Genomic DNA, 24,607 nt, shown 5'->3' with positions numbered 1-24,607 from the left:
ATTTCTCAACATTCGCAACAAATTACGAGGGGAGTTGTAACACAATATGCTTAGCCATGAGATGACGGCAAAGAAGAATGACAAATCTCAACATACGCAGAGATAAGATACTTTGACACATTCAAATTGAGATACCAAAGGTTGCTTGTGCATCATCACATCAATTGTACAAATCACATATGCATAAAAAAGACTACCAATTTGACATACGAGAAATCGACAATAATAACACATGAATACATTTAGAACATACGAACTAAGACGTATTCTTCATTATCCTTTTGGAAATATACAAGTCCAAAATCCTTTCTATACATAGTGCAAATCAAAATGTCATTACAAGTTTCTCCTGGAATTCCAACAGAGTTTTCCCCTCTGTAAAAGTCTCCCCCCCTTAGATTACCAATAGCCTTGTATTTATAGGCTTCCCAGAATAACCACCTTAGTAACTAACTCTATCCTGGGTTAATAACTAACTCTTTTCTGCGTGAATTTCAAAGAGTTAGTAACTTACACACTTATGCGTAGAAAAAGTCAACTTCCTAGCCTTTAGTTACAATGAGTGACAAAAAGTCACCTTTACCAAAATGGTAACCTAAAACCAATATTTCCAAAGAAAGTGCAAGTTACTTGATTTTTCAAGATGACCATTATGTCTTTTTCCAATACATGCCCGAATCATACATTCTAACTGCATTTGCTAAGCACCTTTCCTTTCTATGAACATAATGCATTCTTGAATAATAATGGGAAAGCTTGCATTAGGTATGACTAATTCTCTTTCCTTCATTTTCATTGTCACCTTTCATATCTCAACAAGCATCTTGGGAAAAATACTTGTCATCGCAAATCACCCCACACATTAGCCACTCCTCAATCATCTTTGTCACAAAACCAAAGGATGACACAACATTCACACATATTCCTTCCTTTGCCAACTCCACTGCACCACTCTTCATCAAACCCCAAAGAGTATTCTTGGAAACCATGTAACGATGAGAGGCATTATCAGTCTTCATCAGTCCCAAAACATTGCAATTGAAGAGTATGGAACCAGAGTTGCATGGAATCATGACCCTTGTAGCATGCTTCATTCCTAACATAGCTCCTGTAACATTCACAGCTATCACTCTTTCCCAAGTCTCAACAGAGACCTGTGCGATGGAATTACCATGAGCGTGCAATATACCTGCATTGTTCATCATGATATCTAGACACCCCTTCTCCTCCATCGCTCGATCTACGACCCCTTTCACATGGGTCTCTATTGCCACTTCACACTTCACAAATGAAGCATTCCCATCAAGCTCTTGACAAACTTTAACCCCTCCCTCTTCATCGATGTCAACAACGTACACATAAGCACCTTCTACCACAAATTTCCTAGCTGTGGTTGCACCTATACCATTTGATCCACCTGTCAAACTGTTCACATGCGTTGTTCGCACTCTCCCTATGCCCACAGTCTGCATTTGGTAGACATCCAACAATCATCGCACTTCATGAGACCACATTTCTTTGAGGAATTCTGTCAAACTATTCACATGCGTTGTCTGTGCATTTCACATTTCCCACGATTTGCAGCAGCATAAAAAAAAAATGATATCAAAGACCAACTCTGCTAGAAACAACGTTTAGTTCACACACCTTGTCACATTATCATGCCTTGAGACCACACAACTGTGAGGGATGACGCCAAATAGTGTATGTGCACTGCTGATAATCTCGGTATTCTTTGAGGAACTTATGCCAAACAGTAACAAGCATTGTCAAATGCATTTCCTATGCTTCCCCGGTGCATTCTTATCTGCCACGATATTCTATCAAATAGTTCACATGCCACGTCAAGGCTCCCATGATTTGCATTTGACGTGTTCCATATCTCCTTGAGGCGGTCTTCCAAATAGTTAAACTCCTGTGAGCGGCATTAATCCAAACACTTTGAGAGCTTCCTCGCAAACTCCATTCCATGCATATCCTGTATTCATCGCATTCCATGAGACCACATTTCTTTGAGGAATTATATCAAATGGTTCACATGCATTGTCTGGGCTACCATGGTTTGCATTCGTTGGTGACATTCTCTTCCTTTGTGATGGCTTGTCAAAGAGTAAATTCCTTGGTCTATGGTTGCATTATCACATGGACTGTGGTGGTCTCCCAAAACAATTTATGTACATTTTCTCAAAACAATAGCTACGCCCCTATATTCTGCATATCAATCATACCAAGCACCTGCAACTCCACGCATGACAAAGTTCTTTGATCCTCTATGCTATGATGAACATCACGGTAGATTAACTCAACCTCAGCTAAAGGCATTCATTCATTCTGACAATCTATGCCTTTCAGACTTCGCATCTATATTCCATTTTCGGTATGTCTGTGCTTCTTTCAGTACATTGATGAATGTTCATAACCTGCCAGTTGAAGCTCTCTTTTTTTGTTTTTAAAACTCTTATTCAAAAAGGTTAAGAATGCTCACTTTTTGAGCATTTCTAACCTTCTTTGACAATGTGGGACCCGCAAGGTTAAGATATGAGGTTAGAAATATGGGTTAGAAATGCTCAAAAAGTGAGCATTTCTAACCTTTTTGGCAAAAGGTTAAGAAATGAGGTTAAGAATGCTCAAAAAGTGAGCATTTCTAACCTTTTGCTTCAACGAGCTATCCTTTACACTTTGGAAACCATTTTTCATTGAGAATGAATCAAGGAGGAATGCCACTGATGTCTAAAGATGATTTTCTTATCGCAAATGACCAAACATATTGAAATAATTTAAAATATTAAATTATCATTTGAGAAATAATTTAAATATTTTAAATATATCGCTTTGGCTGAAGAAAAATGGCATAACTTTCAAACGGTAGGGAGTTAGGTCCTGAAATTCGAAACACACATTAATGAAAGGGAAAAAGGTCCACACAATTATTTACACCTCATGACGAAGCCTTAAATGAGATATTTTAATCATTTGGGAGCAACATACACCAAAAATTGAAAGTTTAAAATATGACAAAGTATGAACTGGGTTCAGGTGAAAGTTGGCCACATGATATAAAATGACGTTTAGATTCTGGCTATCAAGCGATTTCCCTCAATTTGTGGTAATTCTCAAAATTCTTCCATTTTTCAGATTTTAACTAGTAATGACCTTGGACATTGCATTCATTACTTACGCGTAAACACTCATTGGACCTTTACTCGACATTGATCAATTTGAAGTTAAAATTTTATGTAGGACAAATATGGGGGCAACATAATGTAACTTTATATACTTTATATTATATTTCAAAAGTGAATAAGCTTTCACAAAAGTGAATACAATTTATATTAAAAAATACTTAGGGGTTTTTGGATTAGGAATCTGGAAGGATGGTGATGTCGATCTGCACTTTTCAGTGCCTACATCCGCGACTTGAAGCAGGAAGCAGAACCAAGGCTTGCAGGCGCCGTTAGAGTACCTTGGCGTCTACATGGAGGAGTTAATCTCCTCCACTTGGTTTTCTTTTCTCCCACTTACTCCGTTTTTACTCTGTCTTTCATTTATTCTGCTCTACAAAATTTATGACATCTAACTCCACCCTTCCGCCCACCTCATGTGATCTTAACCCTGGGTCACCATGGAGCCGGAGTCAGACAGACTTAGTGTTAATAACCCTAAAACCATCCTCCAGACATTACCAGCCTTAGCAAAGTCGTTCGCTGAGACCGTTGCCCCGCTTGCAAATGGAGTCCAGTCATCGGCGCACTTCCTTACGACTCCTGCAGACAAAGGACCCAGTAAGGATGGTAAGTCCCCTTGTAATACCTCAGATCCTTTCTACATTTCGCCAAACATTGAAATGTTGAATGAAATTGCTTTAGAAAAGCGTAGGTTATGCGACACTACCATCTTTTTTGCATGTGTGGATGCTAAAAAATGCCCACCTAGGAAATTCGTAGGTGGCTGGTTTCACAACCTATGGAATCTCAAACTAGGGCTTAAAATCACGTTTTGTAGACAAATACAGAGAGGTCTCTTTCTCATTTTCTTTAATTCACATAATGCCTAATTGGAAGCACTTAAATGTCAATATTGGACGGTTGGGAATACCTCCTTTCGAACCCTAGCCTAGTCTCCAGAAGTGGTTAATGAGGAAGTCCTCGCATTATCCTCGCCCAGATGGGTCATCCTCAAGGATGTCCCCCCTTTTTTGTGGCTCTTCCTTCCCCAATATTGGAACCATTTGGCAAAGTTATTCGGATAGATGAAACTGCTCGGTTGGTGCCCAATCTAGATGCAAGAATGCTTGTCACAATCAAGCTCGAAATCGACATTCCACCATCCTTAAATTTAGATATCAATGGAGACACATTCGTTTGCCCGATTGAAATGCTTAGAGGGTTGAATGCATGTTTTCTCTGCAAAAAAGAAGGGCATATTCGTAAAAATTGCCCAATTATTAATCGTAGGAAGCAAAAACATAACTCAAGGGAAACTACTGAAAACCCTAAAACTGTTAATGATCTACAATCTCCCCCTCCCCGCTCTGCTAACGAGAGGTCCATAGATCCTGATCCCACTCCTAATAAGGTTAACCCTCTCAAGACCGATTTTGCACCTGCAACACCTGAACTCCTCATCCCTGTTTCTGACCCCTCTCAAAATCTTGTAGAAACCCCCTCGGATGGTTTTCAACTTGTTTCTTCAAGGAAAAGAAGACGTAAAGTTACCCCTCCTAATGCCCTGAGTCTTAGCCACTCCTCCAATAACCATTCAGCCTCTGCTCTTAAACCCCAGGACCCTGATCCATCACCTGTTAATTTTGTGGTTAGAAATATGGTTAAAAACCTGGGAAACCCCAATTGTGGGGAGGATGGTGCTAGCATTAGTAATAACCCTGCGATGATGCTCAGTTCTAATACCCCCATTCAATCGGTCTCCTCTTCACTTGCAGGGCTTATTCCTGACACTAACACCATCATTCCCTCAACTACGTCTACGCTCAAAGAACTAGAGGACAATCATATTATAGAAGTTATCTATGCTAATAAGGGTCTAGAGGAAATTAGAACTAGCACTATGCTCCCTGGCTTTCCAGGCTCCCAGTTGTCTGGGTCCGACATAGTAGGAAATACAGATAGTAGAGCTGAACTTCCCGAAAGCAGTGCAGATGATGAGGACCTTATGAAAGGGCTCTCCCTAAATAAATAAAAAGGTAGCCCGTGGGCTCCAAAAACAAGAAGAAATCTAGGGACCAGCAACGGTCTCCCTACCAGCCCCCCCCAAATCCCCCACTTTGATGAAATACATATCTTGGAACATTCGAGGCCTTGAGTCACTTGACAGGAAATTTGTGATTAAAAGATTTTTGGATCATCATAAAAACTTAGATTTTCTGATGTTACAAGAACTTAAATTTGTTGGATTCTCCCTCGACACCACACTTAACTTCATCTGGAGAGATGCAATCAAAGTCTATACCAACCACCCGAGAGGAAAAGGAGGAGTTGGTCTTCTTATCACCCCTAAATGGACAATGTACCTCAAGGATAAAGGGACCCCCCCTTGTAATAGAGTAGCTTGGGTTACCCTAGATATTAAGGGTTCTTGCTTTGGCATATGTTCCATTTATGCATCCAATGATTATAAGGAAAGAACTTCCCTTTGGAATTGGCTAACCTCCCTCCCAAACATCCCCTGGATCATGGCGGGGGATTTTAATATGATTGAATCTCAGAATGACAAGGCTGGGGGTCTTCTGTTTGAATGGAAAAACTCAGAAAGACCTCATTGGGATAGATTGAAGCAACATTTTCAATTGTTTGACCCCCTGGAAGGCACTAAAACTAACACCCCTAACCTATGGCACACCTGGTGCAACTTTCAGCAAAACACTAATAGGATCTACTCCAGGCTAGATAGATTCTATGCTAATAAGGACTTTTTTTCCTTTTCCCCCAATTAGTTTGGGAATGTGGTTGCAGTCTTACCAACTACCCTATTTGACCACTTCCCTATTCTAGCCATCATTAACATCAAGAACTCCATCACCCCTAGCCATCCTCGTTATAAGAAATTATTGCTTAACACCACTTGCTGCAAGATGAGGATGTCCTAAATGCCATCAAACTAATTAGACTCTTCAACTTGTAGCCACATTTCCCCCAATCCCACATGCTCAGATGGCAGAGGAACATTTCCTCCTGGCAGAGTCTTCTCCAAACCATTGGGCAAAAAAAAGCAAAGGATTTTAGATTCATAGAAAAAACTCTTACCCATCGGCTTCACTCCCTAGAACATAAAATTCAACTCCAACCTTCTTCCCCTATCTTGGCCAAGAAGGTCTCTGAGGCTAGAGATATTCTCAGGAAGCACCAACAGGTTAAAATCAGAGGTGCCTTCATCCGAGCCCGCAACCACTGGCTCCAGTTTGGTGATAAGGGCTCCAAAATATTCTTTAAAATGCTTAGACAAAAATAGACCAGGGAGAAAATAGATAGAATAACTATTGATGATAAGGAACTCCTGGATATAAATGACATCAAAGAAGCCTTTGAACTATTTTACAAAACCTTGTTTACCTCTGAGGATAATGAGTCCTCAATAGAGGCCCGTACCAAATGTAGAACACTTATTCCTAATAGAATCTCCGAGGACGAAGACAACCTCCTCAAAGCTAAGATAACCATGCAAGAAATCAAGGATGCCATTAAGTCTCAAGGATAGCAAGGCCCCAGGCCTTGATGGACTTCCTACTGAATTCTACAAAACTAACATTGACTGGATCTCGCATGACCTATTGGACATCTATGATGAAGCCCTTGCCACTAGCACCCTGGAGGAGTTCATAAATAGGGGTATTATTAAGCTTGTACCAAAGGAAGGGGACAAAGCCCTAATTAAAAATTGGAGACCAATTACCCTCCTCAACATCTCCTACAAAATCCTGGCCAAAGCCTTAGCCTCTCGCCTTGAGAAGATCCTCCCCAAATTCATCTGCTCCACCCAAACAGGCTTCATTAGAGGTAGATACATCTTGGAGAATCTTGTAACAAGTTGGGAGTCCATGGAGTGAGCCAGAACCTCAAACCAAGACGCCGCCATGTTCCTTGTCGACTTTGAGAAAGCGTATGACAGGATGGAGTGGGACTTCATCCTCATGATGCTCTCAGCCTTTAGCTTTCCTAGAGAATTTTGTAACTATGTTCGAATCCTCCTCAAGGATTCTTCTACCCTGATTGAAGTCAATGGGACCCTTTCCTAGCCTATTCCCCTATCCAGATCAATTAGGCAGGGCTTCCCCCTTGCCCCTGCTCTATTTGTCATTGCTTTCAATGCCCTGTATTATCTCCTTAGATATGACACCCTATCCCCCCATGTCCAAGGAATTACTATGCTTGACAACTCTGAACCGATCAACATCCAGTTTGCTGATGACACCTCGCTCTTCCTGAAACTCTCAAAGCACAATATTGATTCCCTTAATAAAAAACTTGACATTTTCGGTAAAGCTTTAGGAGCCCGGATATCTAACACCAAATCCATTCTACTTGGACGGAAAGATAATCCTTCGGACTGGCTTCACCAGTTTGGCTATGCGTGGGGAGGACCTAATAAATTAGTTCATTACCTTGGCATTCCCTTCTCTATATCTGGGTAAGATAGATAGTAAACTCAACAAGTGGGACAATAGGGTCCTCTCCCTTGCTGGTAGGATTCAAGTCTGCCAAAAGATCCTATCCTCATACAACATTTACTACTCCTCGGTATGGATGTTCAGTAATTACCAAGTCTTTGAAATCCAAAAGGCCATCAGACGATTCCTATGGTCTGACGGGAAGGGTAAAAGGAAAGCTCACACGGTCAAGTGGTCATGGTGCCACTTGGATAAAAAGTTGGGTGGGCTGAGCCTCAAGGATATTAGGTTGCAAGGTATCTCCCTTGCTGCCAAATGGATTTTTCACTCATTGGAAGGTCAAGAACCTTGGAAAATCCTCATTAGAAACAACATACAAAACGGTGTTCCTAAAAAAGCCAAAACTTGGAAAGCCCTCCCCTTCAGTGACTTAATTGCAGGTGGTTTCCCTGTGTCTGTCCAAGGCACCTGGGTGTTTAAATCCATCTGGAAAGCTTGGGAGCATGTGCGTGGTCTCATTAACAACTCGAGCTTCAATTGTGACAATACCCTCCACGGTGAAAGGTCAATATGGTGGAACTTGCATCATAACTCCAAACCCCTTGCCTTAACCCAAGGCTGCTCTGCTAAGCTCTGGCATAATAAAGGAATCAAGTACATTATGGATATTCTAGAACATGATAATCTTATCAGCTAGGAGGCTCTTAGTACTAAATATGATCTCCCTGCTTCGCATAAGAAGACATACAATATGATTAAAACTGCTTGCGCTCCCCTTGATCTCCCAAAGAGCACCCAAGTAGATGCCCATAGGTACCTAACATTCCTTTGGAAGGATGGCTCCACCCTCCCTCAGATCAAAGCCAAATCTATCTATACCCTGCTCAATAGTGACACCACAATAATTGAACATATCAACACTCTGTGGTATGTAAATCATACCTCGCATACTTGGCAGAAAACGTTTGAGAAGCTTTGGCAGTCCCCCATCCCCCCTAAGATCAAATGTTTTAGATGGCAATTTATGCTAGATAGATTACCGATTAGGAATAAATCAGCTGCATATGACTGGTGTTTTGTCTACAAAAAACCTAAGACTGCGCGTCACATCTTCTTTGACTGTCCCTTTGCTAAAGAAGTGTGGCTTCTGTTTGGAATTGCTATCACAGAATCTGTTTTCACTTATGATATAGTTACTGGTTTTATTCATGGATTGAGGAAGGATACTAATCTAGTGTGGAAAATTTTATCTTCTTACATTCTCTGGTTTATTTGGAAACTTAGAAATGAGGAGATGTTCCAAGGTATTACAAGGGAACATACTGAGTTTTTTAAAAAACTCACAGATTACAAAATTGTTGTGCAGGTCTATTTTCTGATGAACCTCGAGAGAAACAAGCTACTGTGATTTTTGAAGGATGGCAGAGCAACCATGTTTGTCTACAAGATGCAAGACGGCTACGAATGGGCTAGGCTCGCCGAGAACCAAGTCTCCTTTGACAAGGTAGTGAAGAAACTGATAAAGGATCTACAGGACAATAGGCCCCCTCCCTTCAACATGATTGAGATGTGCTCCCAGATCCTAGCAACAAAGAAGGTGGGCTGGATGGAAGGAGAACAAGGCTGGACCACATGGATGGAGGACCTGGATGAGGTTCTCCAATAGGGATTTACTCTAATATGTCTCCTTTTTTGGTTATAAGATATAATTGTATATAACCCTCTCTTTGGCTCCTCATTTTGGCGGTTGAGGCCTTGGCCCCCATCCCCTAGTCTTGTATAAACGTTTGGTCTAACTTTTTTTGGACTCTCGATATCTAATATAAAAAAAAAATTACTTAGGTATTTACTAATATATAAATAATCAAGATATAAAAAAATATATACAATATAATTAAAATTTATTAAAAAAATAAAAGAAACATTATATAAATAAAATATATTAAATTTAAAATATATTAAAAAATAAAAAAAATAATATAAATAAAATATTTTGAAGAATAAAAATGTAATATAAATAAAATACATTAAAAACTAATAAAAAAATAATATAAATAAAATATATTATTAATTTAAGAAAATTTAAATTAAAAATTTATTAAATATGATATAATAAATATTAAAAAATATTATTAAAATATAACTAAAATATATTGATGTTTACAAAAATGATTCATATTATTATAAATTACAAATTACTAATAATAATAATAATAATAATAATAATAATAATAATAATAAATTACAAATTACATTCACCATATTCTTTATCAATTTTTTATGATAGTTTCTTGTTTTTTACATAATAGAAAATAAACTTTTTTTTCTATATTTTTGAATGCATATATGATGTTTATATTAAGAAAAATTATTTTAATATAATTAAATTAAAATGTACAATCATATAAATTTGATTTAAAGATTAATTAAATATTATTCAGATTGATATCAATTATTTTTTAAATTATTTCTACCTATAAAACTTAAATAAATTAATAACAATCTATATCTAAAAATTTCACCTATATTAATTACATTAATTTTTTACTCAAAATTAAAATTTAATAAATTCCTTATTCCAAAAAAAAATAAAAATAATAGAAATAGATATAATTTTAAAAAGAATAAAATTTATTAAAAATTAATTTAAAATGATATGTTACATTGATATAATATTTTATATCAATATGCCTAACTTTATATTATGTTAAATCATTATGTTTTTAACGGCACCATTTTTGTTTGGCATTGTTTACCTGAGCCTGCTGACGATGGTGGCATGGCACAGTTCAAATTGTACCTGTTTGCAGAGGGAGGGACTAGGCTAAACAGATGCGGTTTACATTGCTGCTTAGCCAGTGCCATAGAAAAGTAGGCACCTAACTATATTACAAATTACAAATGAAACAATATACCTTACCATTTTGAACCAATAACATCTCAACCACTAAACTAGAAAGCCGTATGGATCGGAGAAACTTTTATTTCTAGGGAAAAATAAGTCCGAGAGACTTAGACTTTTGAGAGAAAATAATTCGAAAAGAGAGACTTTTACTTTCTGAGAGCGGCCTTTTATTGCCTGAGAAAATATTTTTAGAATTGTGAAGTAGATTTGAGCTTCAGAATCACATGGCTTGCCTCGTCATGTTCCTGTTTGTGCACTGTGTTTTACTTGTGTTAGCACCGCTAGATGTCTCAGCTCATGAAAATACAGTGGCTTCTCTTATGGCACTCAGACTTGCAGTAACACACGATCCTTTTTCGGCTTTACACAGCTGGAACGAGAGCTCCCGCCATTTCTGCAACTGGACGGGTGTAAAGTGCCGTGCTTTCAATCAGCGGATGGATGTTGTTGCAATCGACCTCAAAAATCTCAGTTTGGGAGGGTTTATACCTTCTCAGATTGCCAATCTCTCCTCTCTTCAACTCCTCGACCTCTCCCACAACAGTTTTAGCGGCCACATGCCCCCGGCACTCGGCCGCCTGCAGAAACTGAAGCAGCTTTACCTTTCCAAAAACAATCTTACGGGAAACATTCCATCGGAGCTTGGAAATTTAGGCAGCCTGCAAATTCTTTCTTCTTATGGCAACAATCACAGCGGCAGCATTCCTGAGGCGCTGGGAAACTGTACCATGCTGCAAAAGATGGATCTTTCGTATAACCAGTTGACCGGAACCCTTCCTCCGGCAATGGGAATGCTCTCTCGCCTTGTGCACATCTCTCTGGACTTCAATTATCTGACCGGACCCGTCCCACCTCGTCTCTTCAATTGTACAGCCCTGCGGAATTTGTCGTTGAGCATCAACGGATTTTCCGGTCTAATACCTTCAGATATTGGAGCTCGGCTGCCTCACTTGGAGTGGCTATTTCTGGCCGGAAATAAAATCAGTGGCGGCACCAGAAGAAGAGGAAGACAATACTAATCGGTGTATCTGTAGGTATAGTTGGAGCATTAATCACCACAGGGTTTGTCCTCTGGATAATATGGAACTGCATTCGGAAAAGATCATCTCAAACCACTTCTGTAAAAACAGCAGGCAGTCTGAGGATTTCGATGGAAGAACTGAAGAGAGCAACCGGAGACTACAGCTGCGATAACTTAATCGGTGCTGGCAGCTACGGATCTGTTTACAGAGGGGTTCTATCGAGCGGGGAGAGCGTGGCCATAAAGGTGTTCAGGGTTTCGAATTCGGAAAGGGCAGAAAGAAGCTTCATCAGAGAATGCAAGAGTCTGGGGAAAGTCAGGCACCGGAATCTGCTAAAGATAATAAGTGCGTGCTCTTCAACAGACTTCAAGGCTCTGGTGCTGCCATTGATGGCCAACGGAAGCCTGGATCGGCATTTGCAAGGGGACCAACCGCTGAGTTTGCAGAGACGGTTCAGTATTTTGTGTGACGTGGCGCAGGGACTGCGTTACTTGCATCACGACTGTTCACCTCAAATCGTGCACTGTGATTTGAAACCGCAGAATGTGCTGCTGGACGAGGACATGACGGCTTACGTGGCAGATTTCGGAATTGCGCGGCTCTTCGGTCCAACCGATGACTCCGCCAACACAAGCTCAGCACTGAAAGGAACCGTGGGCTACATCCCGCCAGGTCAGTCAAATTGAAAAAATTAAGTTTGTTAATTTGAAAATAAAAATAAAAATTCACCTAGATAGCGCTTATGTTTAACTTTTCACATTTTAACCTTTCAATTATTATCTTTATAAATAACCAATTCATGATAATCAGAATGTTTCATATGTATCAATATTTATTCATTTATACATTCAATAATTAAAATTAAAATAATTTGTAACATGTATTTATTATGCAACTTAAAATAACAATTTTAAAAACAGAAATGGAAATTAAACTTGCAACAACTATTTTATATATATTTTTTGAATACAACAGTGAAATTGAAATCATAAACTTTTGATTAAAACAATAATCTAATCTAGGAAGATATATTTTAGTGCATAAGAAGATTTAACACAATTTAAGTAAGAAGAGAGGTTTAGAGATTATAGTTTTTCCTCAAGTACATTTTGATCTTTAAAATAACTTTACCAATGATTTGGAGGAGGGAAAGTATCATCAGGGCTAGTCCCCTGTGCGTTTCCAACTAGAAAGGCTCAACCTTTCATAGGGAGGTAACGAGGAGTTGAACTCATGTCATCTAACACTAGTGTTTAACCCTACACAATTGTTAGTTGGTCATACACTATAGGCTACTCCTAACTAGTATGACCTCTGACCCGGTTGTGTAAGTAGATTAACGAACTGATTGACACTCTTAGAAAGTAGCATCACCATGGACAAAGGTTTTAATTGAATTGCAATCATGCTAATGCATGAAGTCAATGTTCATCACCCTAATCGATTGCAACTTGAACTCTTAGGTCTTGCTCTTTGCAAGAAATATTTAACTCAAAGATGACCACTTGTTTTACGACTTGGTAAACAATTACAACACGTACAAAGTATAGCATTAATTCTCTATTGAGTATTATAGCTTGTTCATATTGGTAGAGATTTCTGCCTCTTCTTGAAGTTTGGAAGCCTTCTTAAATTAGTTTAATATATACAACTTGTTATTTTTTAAAGGAATTGATGTAACCCTCTTGGTTCACTACTTCATTTTCCTAATCATGCATTAAATACCTATGCATGAATGAAACTAGATAGGAAACCTTTTCGTTAACTTTCATGGGCAAGATAAGCTGTGCTATACACTGTGTATAGTCGTGCTAACTCTGCTCTGAATGAAGGTATATATATACAATTCTTCTTTTACAGAGCTTAGAGTACATACTATTTCCTAAGAAGTCTTCTTCATGCTAAGGTTAAATTCATTCACATAGACTTTGTTTTAAGAGCTAAGAACTTTTCAAAAATTAGACTCTGTGTATATATATATATATATATTGAGTTTTTTTAATAATTAATAAATAATAATAAATAATTATCATCAAGAAGTTCCATAACTATAAGAACATAAAAAGTAAATATAAGGATCTCAAATGGTTTAATTGCAAGAAAAAAATACCAACTCCAAGACTACGACGGTAAAACCCTAATCATCTATATTGACCAAAATAGGGTTACATAACACATGTTGGTTAATGGTTACATGGTTAATGCAAATCAACACGATTCAACTTACAGATAGGGTTATAGATGGCATTGAGTTCTTCTTTCATTATCTTGTGACCTGATGATACTTCCCCTCCCTCCTCGGAGGATAACGATCTCTTACACACACTAGGTCAAATTCAAGTAGTTAGTTTGAAATCCTGACATATAACAAAAGAAAACATCTCATATTCCATCATGATTTAAACTTAATCATCTACATATGTTCTACAAAACATCATTCCATTGTACTAAACAACAAGTATTGATGCGTAAAATAACATCTAATATATAGGGCACAAGTGGGATGCAACATAATTAATTAGAATAGTTGTGCAATTTTTTTATTATTACTGAGACATTTGTGCACAACTATTGATCAAAACATTTATTACAGGAATATGCATAAGATTAGTAATGTAATTATTTTTGTGGTTATAATGTATGATTATTGGAACATATATGAGCATCACTTTGAAATGAACACCTTTTGACCTTTGTGCACATAACATGAATCCTCTTGTATTCATCGCAACTACCCAAAAGCTAAACAATAGATTTAAGCTCTTAAGTCATATACAACGAAACTAAAATTAATTGTTGAAATGTAACATATCATTTAAGAGATTAGGCGCATAAAGTTAGGTTGGCTTCCTATTAGATAATTGTCCCCAATATTTAAGATAAATGTAAGCATTAATCCTAGTATATCAATTTTGTTTTTAACTAAACCAGTGTAATATATTTATTATGATCAATAAATTTATTTTTTAATAGTTGATATGATTTAAATATTTTATAAATTAATATCTTTATATTTGAATTTAATTAATTTATTTAATAAGTATCTATTAAAAATTTAAATATTATGTTTAATTATTTTTTCTTACTAAACCTCATCATAAATTTATGTTGTTGATAATATATTAACACTATGATTAATAAGTATTTAGTGAAAAGGTTGCACATTTGAAAAAGTTCAATTAAAATTATAAAAATAAATAAGTTATTTTTTATGATGTTTGAATATCCATTCATTTGTACACATAATAGTTTAAATTAAAATACTTAATTAGACTTGGGCATTTTTTTGGTTACTGAGGCATTTGTGAGTAGGTAGGGGAAGAGACTAGTTACCACCCATGTTCCAATTAATGTTCACTTCTTTCTCACCCAACCCCCCAATGATCAACTTTAAATAAACAAAAAAAAATCATAACTAAAAGCCCATTAATAAATTTCATATGTACCAATAGCCTCCCACTTTATCCCAGTAGTTAGAATTTTTGGAATTTAATTAGAGGAGCTGCATAACTTTATTGGTACCCATAGCACACAACTACTAGGGAATTTGTGCATAAGTATCGACCATTTTTGAGGTGGTTGTAGTGCACAATTATTGGGGCATCTTTAAGTAAGTATTGGGCGACACTTTGATATGACTACTTTTTGACCATTTTTCATGCATAACAAATCCCACAATGTGTGTCATTACTACCTCGAAGCTAGAATAATAATAAGTAGTTAAGTTGAATGCATAGACAACAAATTATTTTTTTGTCAAAATATGATGTATGATTTAGGATTTGTGGGTGAGCAAAGTTAGCTATAATGAATACCGGTACGCTTCCCCTATTGGTCAAAAACATTTATTAGAGGAATATACATCAAATTAGTCGTGCGGATTTTTTTTATGGTTGTAGTGCACGATTATTGGAGCATATATGAGTATCACTTCTAAATGATCACCTTTTAACCTTTGTGCACATAATGAATCCTATTATGTTCATTGTAACTACCCAAAATCTAAAACAATATCTTTAAGCTCTTAAGTCACATACAAAGAAACTCAAAAAATATTGTTCAAATTTGATGTACCATTTAGGAGCTTAGGGTGTGTGGCCATCGGACCATTTCCCTAATATTTAAGATGAGTGTCATCATTAATCATAGTATATCAATATTTTTAACTAAATCAGTATAATATAATTATTATGATCAATAAATTTATTTTTTGATAGTTGATATGATTTAAATATTTGTAAATTAATATGTTTATATTTGAATTTGATTATTTATTTAATAAGTATCTATTAAAAATTAAAATTAGTCTTTAGGGTGGTCTGATCTGTTATCTTGCTTGGACTATCTTTGACTTTTGGGCTTGGAGTAGAATCATAGGGATTGTTCTCTAGATTGGTATGGTTTTGTCGTATTTTGATTTTTGATAGATCTTATATATATATATATATCATGGCTTCTGCCTTTTATTGAGCGAAAGAAAAATTTAAATTATGTTTGGTTATTTTTTCATAATAACGTAAATAATATATTAACATTATAAATTTTAATAAATATATCTTGAGGAAGTCATACATTTGAAAAAAATTCATTAAAATCATTAAAATAAATAGGTTATTTTTTATAATGCTTGAATTTAAATTGTAATGCATTTTAAATATTCTTAGTCATATTTGTTGTGATTAATATTTTCTTACTTATTGATTATAAGGGTTTTGTTTGTGCAGAATATGGATTTGGGGGATTAATTTCAACAAAAGGAGATGTATATAGTTATGGAATTCTAATGTTGGAGGTGATTACACAAAAACAACCAACAGATGACATGTTCACTGGGGAATTGACTTTGTCTCAATGGGTTTCAATGATAATTCCAAGAGTATTAGAAAATTGCAGTCAAACCATTCCTTTAGATGATATATATGATACAAATGAAGAATTCCAACGAGCATTAAAACATTCAACACTAGAAGATCTCATACAACTTGGTTTGTGGTGTATTGATAAAGTTCCTAATAATCGACCAAGCATGCAACAAGTAGAAAACACACTAGCAGAGATGTCACACACAATTCATCATAATCATCACAACTTAACAAACATTTAAATTTGATTAACTATTGTTAACAGTGTGAATTTTGTTGATATTACAAGTTCCTCCAAATAGAAATTTACTTTTGTTCCAAAATTTAAATTTGAAAAATGTAATTTTTATTTTCCTTTAAACATCAATTAGATTTAAGTGAATAAAATCAAAATATTTTGTTTACTAATGAAGATATGCAAGTGGAGTTTACAAGCATTGAGATTTTAATTTTAGTTATAAACACTTGGTTTTAGATTAGAATTTTTGTGTAGAAGTGCCTAGTGACAATTTTACCCTTAAAGTTTTTTCTTAAAATTAAAAATAATAATATTTTTTTCAATAGATATTTGGAATGCCTTTAACATGGATATATTCCAAGCAAACTCCAAGCAAACTTCACTTATATTGGGATTGAATTGTAATCATGAATTAAGTTAAAAATTTCCATGGATTACATATTCTCTATTTTTAATACTACTTACTAGTATTTAAAATCTTAGAAATTTTAAGGTATACATCTTTAAGTTCTCAAATCATGAAATTAACATAAATGTGATAAAATAAGAATATAATCAAAAGAGATAAGTTTTTATATCGTAAGGAAGAAATTCATTAAAGATTTTTATTTGAAGTATTAGATGAAGTACTAAGATAAGATTTGTAAAATAATATATAATAAAAAGTATTTATGATTGATGATAAATTAAGACAAATTAATTATAATATCTAATAAAAATTAAAATCTTAATAATAATGGTAAGATAAAATTGAGTGTAAAATATATAAATTAAAATTTGAAGATCTATTTGTTGGCATTCTACACTCAATGAGAATGGTTGATGTTGTGATTGATGGCAACCAATCGATAACAGGTTGTATAGGTTCACCGACAACACAGACATCATACACCGGCAAGCATATTCACCAACATACAGATTACACCGACAATGAAGTATACCGACACTCAGACCGACATGAGAGAAAATTTTACTTATATGAATTATATTGTAAATGTAATTAATTATTTGTAAGCCAACATGATGTATTGTAAAGACTCATATACGTATGAGATCTTATAGGTCAATTTTGATATAGCATAGGATAGAACAATATTATGTAGAAGATAGCGAAAGGATTTTGTAATAAGGTAGATAGGTTATGTGAGTGAATTTGATTCACCAGCAAGGTTTTTGGTTAAGGTTTCTGACAAAGCTTAAACCGGTACTGAATCAAGAATTGCAGATGCTAATTTGAGCAATACATTATCTTGGATTTAATTATCCATTTGTAGTCAGTGAGACTCTTTCATTGAGCAGTGAGCTCTAGGAATTTAATAAATATATCAAAGGTTAAAATGTAGGGAAAAATTATTGCTAGCCTTGATGGGGGAGTCTATATTTACAAAAACAAGTAATGGTCAATGAAACAACAAATCAATTTTTATTTTTTGGAAGCTCTACATGCTTCAATTTATTAGGAGAATTTATGTTGGCAGCAAAGCGACAAGAAAATTATGAGAGGGGGTTTGGGGGGGTGAATCGGTTTTCACCAGACTCATCCAAAATAACCTTAACTTCGGATCTAATTATGTATAACAATAATAGAAATAATCACCACATCAACAACACACATAACACACAAATTTTTGACATGAAAAACCTAGTTAAGGGAAAAACCATGGTGGGAACCTACCCACAATAAGATGATACTCCGCAGTAGTATGTATAAATATTACAATGGGGAATGCACATGCATTCAGGCACACTACCTAGAGCTCACTACTTAGAACAAGAAAGGGTAACAACCGTAGGAAGGCTCACTGCCTTACAAAGACCGGACAACAATCTGGATTACATGAACTAAAAGAATAGCATCTCCAAATGCCTGATTACAGTTTCAGTTAAACACACTATCTACACAACAACACTTCTCTGCTCTTTGATGGTATGATGAAAGAATAAGTATCTAGTAGAATACTGAGAGGGGGGGGGGGGGGGTGAATCAGTATACTGAAAAACTGATGCAAACTCCCAAACTCAAATTCAAACTCACAAAGTAAACTTTCACTTATCAACAAGTAACTCAGTCAAGATAATATCTCAAATATTATCAACATCAACCAACATCAACTAATATCAACTGATTTAACTGTTATGACAACTTAACAGTAAACAACTTCAATCTTGTAAACTTAAAAAATGCTTAATCATATGTCAACATATTCATCTCTCAATGCTTCCAAATATCATGCCTTATCAGAATAGTTAAGTAGTTGATCAAATCTACAAATAAGATCATAACCACAAAAGCATTCACCAGTTGACATAAATATTTATACTTGGAAAACCCAAATAGGTAAAAACCATGATGAGATGAGACTCATAAGGATAGCTATCTGAACTCTTCTGAAGTTCGCCTTGTTAGGAGCCAAGCCTATTAAAGCGTTTACAAAAAGTCTTGTTAAGAACTAATTCTAGTTAGGAAATCACCTGGTTAAGAGATTTACAAATATGCCTTGATGAAAAGCACAATACCCTATTAGGAGTAACCTCGATGGAGGATTTGAGAACCCAAACTAATGGACAACCTTGTTATAGGATTTAGAAAGTAACCAATCTTGTTAAAGCTTACCCGGTTAGGGGATTTCAATTTCTGCTGTAATTGTTAGAAAATAATAGGTTTTCTTGATCTATTTGAATAGCACTACATCTACTTGATCAAATCCTTCTTAAGCTTCAATCTGCCTTTACTCAAACTGCAGATCCATCCACCGGTTAGGCAACCACACACTCAACTGGTTTCTCCCAATCTTGTCAATTTGTCAACACTTAACAAAACAATATCATCGAACTTAAATATAAACCAACTAGGTCGGTAACACAACAAAAACCTGATTCTCATCGTCGAGATTACAAACAAGTCATCGGTACAATCTTGACCGTTAGAAATCAAAACAATCTCTTCACGTTAATCAAGAAAATTCTAACCGCTCCATGATCACGTGCTATGCATTAGATGCAATCCACTTTGCTCTTTTCCAAGATAACAAACACGCAAAATCAATCTGAACTAATCCTCATTCAATAATCACACGTGTCTCCATCATTACTGCTCAACGTTAGATCTTAAATCAACAAGCTTGATCAATTAGGGTTTAATAGAAAACAAATGGTAGGGTTTCGGTTACATAACATAGAAAGGTTTGACCCTTTAGACCGATTCATCTTACAAACTACCATATACCGGTTTACAACATCTTCCTTAAAGTTTATCATATCGGTTTCAAGACAATACCAATAACAACAATAACATCAACAATATCATGAATATCATTCACTAGTTCAATTGACATCAATGACAACATATCAAAAATGCAATCTATATGCAAAATGCCAACAATCTCCCCCTTTGGCATTGATGACAATATAAATATCAACGCCTCTGATTGTTGTTGTGATTAGTGAATAGGAATCCTAGTTTACATTACCAAGTATTCACCATGCTCTGTCTGTATTCAGTCTATCACTGGTTCACCTAACCAGACACATAATTCTTCTCCTCAATCACATAATTCTTCTCCCGCTTTGACAACTATGCCAAACTAAAAGTAAAACATGTGATTCCAAATTCTCATTGTGCATCAACATACTACAACTTGATGCCCCCCCTATGGAATACATCCACTTCCAAAAACAATCAATCCATGTAAGATTTTGCAAGTAATTAACGACCTGATGCAATTAGCATCATGGTCAACTAACTTCATGAAGAGGGACAACCCCCAATTGACTTCTAAGATACTCAAAAGTTGTCTTAGGCAGAGGTTTGGTAAAGATATCTGCAAGATGCTCGTGGGTAGAAACATGCTCTAAGATAACATCTTTACTTTGAACTTTTTCCCTAAAAAAGTGATACTTCAATTCAATGTGCTTATTCCTTGCGTGCAAAACATGATTCTTAGAAATATTTATTTCACTTGTGTTATCACACAAAATCTTTATAGGTTTTGAGATCTTCATCTTAAAACCTTCCAAAATGTGCCTCATCCAAATAGCTTGTGCTCAATTCATGTAAGCTGCTACATACTTAGCTTCCGTAGTAGATTGTGAAGTACAACTCTAGTTTTTACTACTCCATGAAACTAGCCTTCCTCCTAGAAATAATGCTCCACCAGTAGTACTCTTCTGGTCATCGATATTTCATGTCCAATCAGCGTTAGTGTATGCCTTCAAGTCAAAATTGCCTCCATATGGATAGCATAACCCATAGTCAACAGTACCTTTCAGATATCTAAAAATTCTCTTGGTTGCTATCAGATTTGCTTCCTTTGGCTTTTTATGAAATCTAGCAACTATACCAATTGCATGGGCAATATTCGATCGACTGTGAACAACGTAGTGTAATTTGCCAATCATTGACCTATATTCCTTTTCATCTAGAAACTTAGATGCATCTTCCTTGGACAATTTACAACCTATAATCATTGGAGTTCCAACTGGTTTACAATCACTCATGCCAAAAGTCTTCAAAACCTCTTTCACATATTTAGATTGAGTAATGAAAATACCATTCTTCATCTCCTATATCTGCAAGCCTATGAATTTTTTATTTCCCCTACTAATGACATCTCAAACTCATTCTTCATTTCATCTGCAAAACTATTGATCATGATATCATTACCTCCAAATATAATGTCATCAACAAATACTTCACTAACTAGTATTTCATCTCCTTCAGACTTGAGATAAATGTTGATGTCATCATTGGTTCTTGCAAAGCCTATCTTCATCATATGTGTATGAATCCATTCATACCATGCTCTGGGTCCCTGCTTTAATCCATACAAAGTTTTATGTAATATGCATACCATGTTTTCCTTATCTATCAATGCATAACCATCAGACTGTTCTATATAAACCTCTTCTTCCAATATCCCATTCAAAAATGCAGACTTAACATCCATCTGGTATACCTTGAACTTCTTATGGGCTGCAAATGCAAGTAATGTTCTAACTCCTTCTAGTCTTTCTATTGGTGCAAAAGTTTCTCCATAATCTTCTCCTTCTTCTTGCGCATAACCTTTGCAAACTAATCTTGCCTTATTGCGAACTACAACACCATCTTCATTTAACTTGTTTCTGAATACCCATTTAGTACCTATAACATTCTTGTTTACCAGTCGGGGTATAAGGGTCCAAGTGTTGTTCTTCTTAATTTGATCTCGATGCTCTGCAAAAAAGGACAAGGTTAGGATAAACAAACACCGAACAAGAAACAAAAGAAGTCGATTGTTAGATGTTAGAAAATCATAAATTAAAAACTATCCTAAGCAAGCATATCAAGAAAGACACTACTAAGCAAAAATAAAGCTTAAGGAATCTACAAAAAATAACTACGCTCCTCCAAATGCTCTCTACCATGCTGGTAGCTTCTCCTTCCTTGTTCCTCTCCTCTCCAAGTTCCAAACTAGTGTAGCTCTCAACAGCTTTTTGCACTATGGATACTTATGGAGGTTTGAGATTAAAGTATTTGCTCTAAATGTGAATGAAAAACTAATACTGGATGCTATAGATACTAAGATGATTTGTTTTAAACCAAAATGACAATTATATGAGTTTATTATGCTAAAATGCTCTCTAGAATTCACTATAGATTAAATGCATGCAAGTTTTCAGGATTATGACTATGAATGCTAAATACTTGAGGATTTGAAAATGAGGAATGTGAGCTCTATTTATAGGTAAAATGGAGCAATGGATGGTTGAGATTGAGTAATCTCAACAAGGGTTAGGATTGAATGATTTGAGATCCATGTGAGGGATTTCAACCTAATCCCTGGTTGACAAGTGTCAATGTGAGATAGGTTGAGAGGAGAGGGAATAAGCATTAAATGCTTGACATGACCTGAGAGTTAACTTGGGAGTTAAGGTCAAGGTTGGGTTGAGTGAATAAATTCTTTTTTCAAAGAATAAAGCTTTTATCCAGTGGATAAACTCTTGTGCAAAAGGCAAAAGGGATAACTATGGTCAAAACAATAAATGCTTGAGGAGACACATGAGTGCAAGTTGAAATAACCATAAATGGTTATGTAAGAGCCATTAATGGTCATGTAAGAGCCATTAGTGGTTTGGAAGACTTTGAAGGTTAAATTGTTGAACACACAAAGCAATAAATGTTTTTCAAAGACTTTGAGGTCTTTGAGAAGTGACTCCAAGTTGCTTAGGATTGTGACAATAATTAGGGGATGGATTAGGCTAATTAGGAAGGGTTTTTAGAAGAATCTAGAAGGGGTTAGGATTGCAAGTGGATTTGGTGGGTGAGAGAAAATAAGATTTTTATTTAAAATAAATTAATTTATTTCAATAAATGTGTGCAAGTTGCATTTGTAGAAAAATGCAAGTGGGGGGTGATAAATGATTTAAATAAATGTTTGATTTATTTTATTTAAAAGAGGAAAAGGGGATTAAATGAAATAAATATGATTTAGTCATTTAATTGATTGTGAATTTGGTTTAATGAATTAATTAAAATAAATTGAATAATTTATTTAATTAATAGGAGAATGTTTGAAGATGAATTAATTAGATATTAATTTAATTAACTGATGGCTAGTGGATTTTTAATCAAATAAATAGCAAATATTCATTTAATTAAAATGGACAGATTTATGTGACTACATTTGCCCCTCTTTGAGACGGTGTGGTTTATTGCATCGTTTCAAAGAAAGAAAAATAGGTGCGTGAGAAATGCCCCATAAAGTGTTAATTTAATGGGTGGTATGCCCCCTCGAGAGATGGGCTGAAAAATTTAGAAAAATCGGGCGATCTCTCGAAAAAGAATGAAAATTGGCAGGGTGATAGAAGAGAAGAAGTGAGCAATATGAGTGAAAAATAGAAGAAATCGGAGATAAAATGGAGAAATGGAAGGCGCGGGAAGTTCATGGGGACCACGGTGTTGAGTGGGGGAAAACTACGGTGACGGCGAAGGGTTTATATGGAGAGAAAGGGGTGAAAATAGGATCATTTGCAACCGCGACCAGTGTGAATTCAAAGCTTTGATAGTGAAATTTTAGAGGAGCGAGCAATAGTCAGGATGCTAGTACCCATTGCAGAGCACCGTTTCGAGCGAGTCCGACGATTCCAGCAGCCAGACGACTATGGACCAGCGGTACGCAAATTTGAAATTTTGAATTTTATGCATTTTTGTCATATTTTTTGCTGAGTCTAAGTTGAGTCAGGACAATAGTGCTGAAACTATGTTTAGCACTTTTGTCCAATTAACTAGCACTTTTGTGCCGCAATGGTGCTATTGAGCTGTTGTTTGAGCGCTTTTGAGAAGTTGAGCACTATTGTATGCATGTTTAAGTGCTATTGTTTGTTTAGCGCTATTGAGGGGTCAATTGAGCGCTTTTGTCTTTAAGTAGCGCTATTGTATAGGTCTTGTAGCGCTTTTGCAATTTGAGCATTTTTGTAGGGTTGATTAAGCGCTTTTGTTAGGGGTTTAGCACTATTGTGAGGGGTTTAGCGCTATTGTTTGCAAGATAGCGCTTTTGTTTAGAAAAATAGATGCCCTAGTTTGTGTGAACAAAATCTTCGGATGCCAATGATGGATGAAAAAGGGATGTGAAGTGAGAGTTTTTTTGAACCATAGTAGCTCTGATGAGACTTAGGTCATTAGGATAAATGCTTGTTCAAGTCTAGGTGTGCCATGATTGCTTACCTGTTGAGACTTGAAGAAACTTGATCAAAGTATCTGTTGATGGTCTAGGTTTAAACTTAAGAAAGTTTGAAAATAAAACAACTGATAATGATTGATTGATGCTCGTGTGCAGGAGGATCTACGCATGTTACAGTTACACGAGAGACATCTAGCGACACAGGGGTTACGGGATCGACTGACAATGGTCAAGATTGACTGCATTGTAGCGACTGGGCTATATGATATGATGCATATGCCCTTGATTCGGATGAATCATG

At 35.8% G+C, this 24,607-nt stretch overlaps 2 protein-coding genes across 2 annotated transcripts; one reads left to right on the top strand and one right to left on the bottom strand.

Moving 5' to 3' along the window:
• Positions 1-812: 812 nt before the first annotated feature.
• LOC131063119 (momilactone A synthase-like) lies at positions 813-1,472 on the bottom strand. Its single transcript, XM_057996886.2, has one exon. The coding sequence runs from the start codon at positions 1,470-1,472 to the stop codon at positions 813-815; it is 660 nt and encodes a 219-aa protein (XP_057852869.2).
• A 9,020-nt stretch (positions 1,473-10,492) lies between these two features.
• Positions 10,493-16,739, top strand: LOC131063176 (putative leucine-rich repeat receptor-like serine/threonine-protein kinase At2g24130). The gene is made up of 2 exons (XM_057996961.2): positions 10,493-12,220; positions 16,273-16,739. The coding sequence occupies exons 1-2, from the start codon at positions 11,677-11,679 to the stop codon at positions 16,650-16,652; spliced, it is 924 nt and encodes a 307-aa protein (XP_057852944.2). The 5' UTR covers positions 10,493-11,676; the 3' UTR covers positions 16,653-16,739.
• The last annotated feature ends 7,868 nt before the right edge of the window (positions 16,740-24,607 follow it).

This window comes from Cryptomeria japonica, chromosome 11 (assembly GCF_030272615.1).
Source record: "Cryptomeria japonica chromosome 11, Sugi_1.0, whole genome shotgun sequence".
NCBI classification, from domain to species: Eukaryota; Viridiplantae; Streptophyta; class Pinopsida; order Cupressales; family Cupressaceae; genus Cryptomeria; species Cryptomeria japonica.
This window is presented reverse-complemented; position numbering and strand designations above follow the sequence as displayed.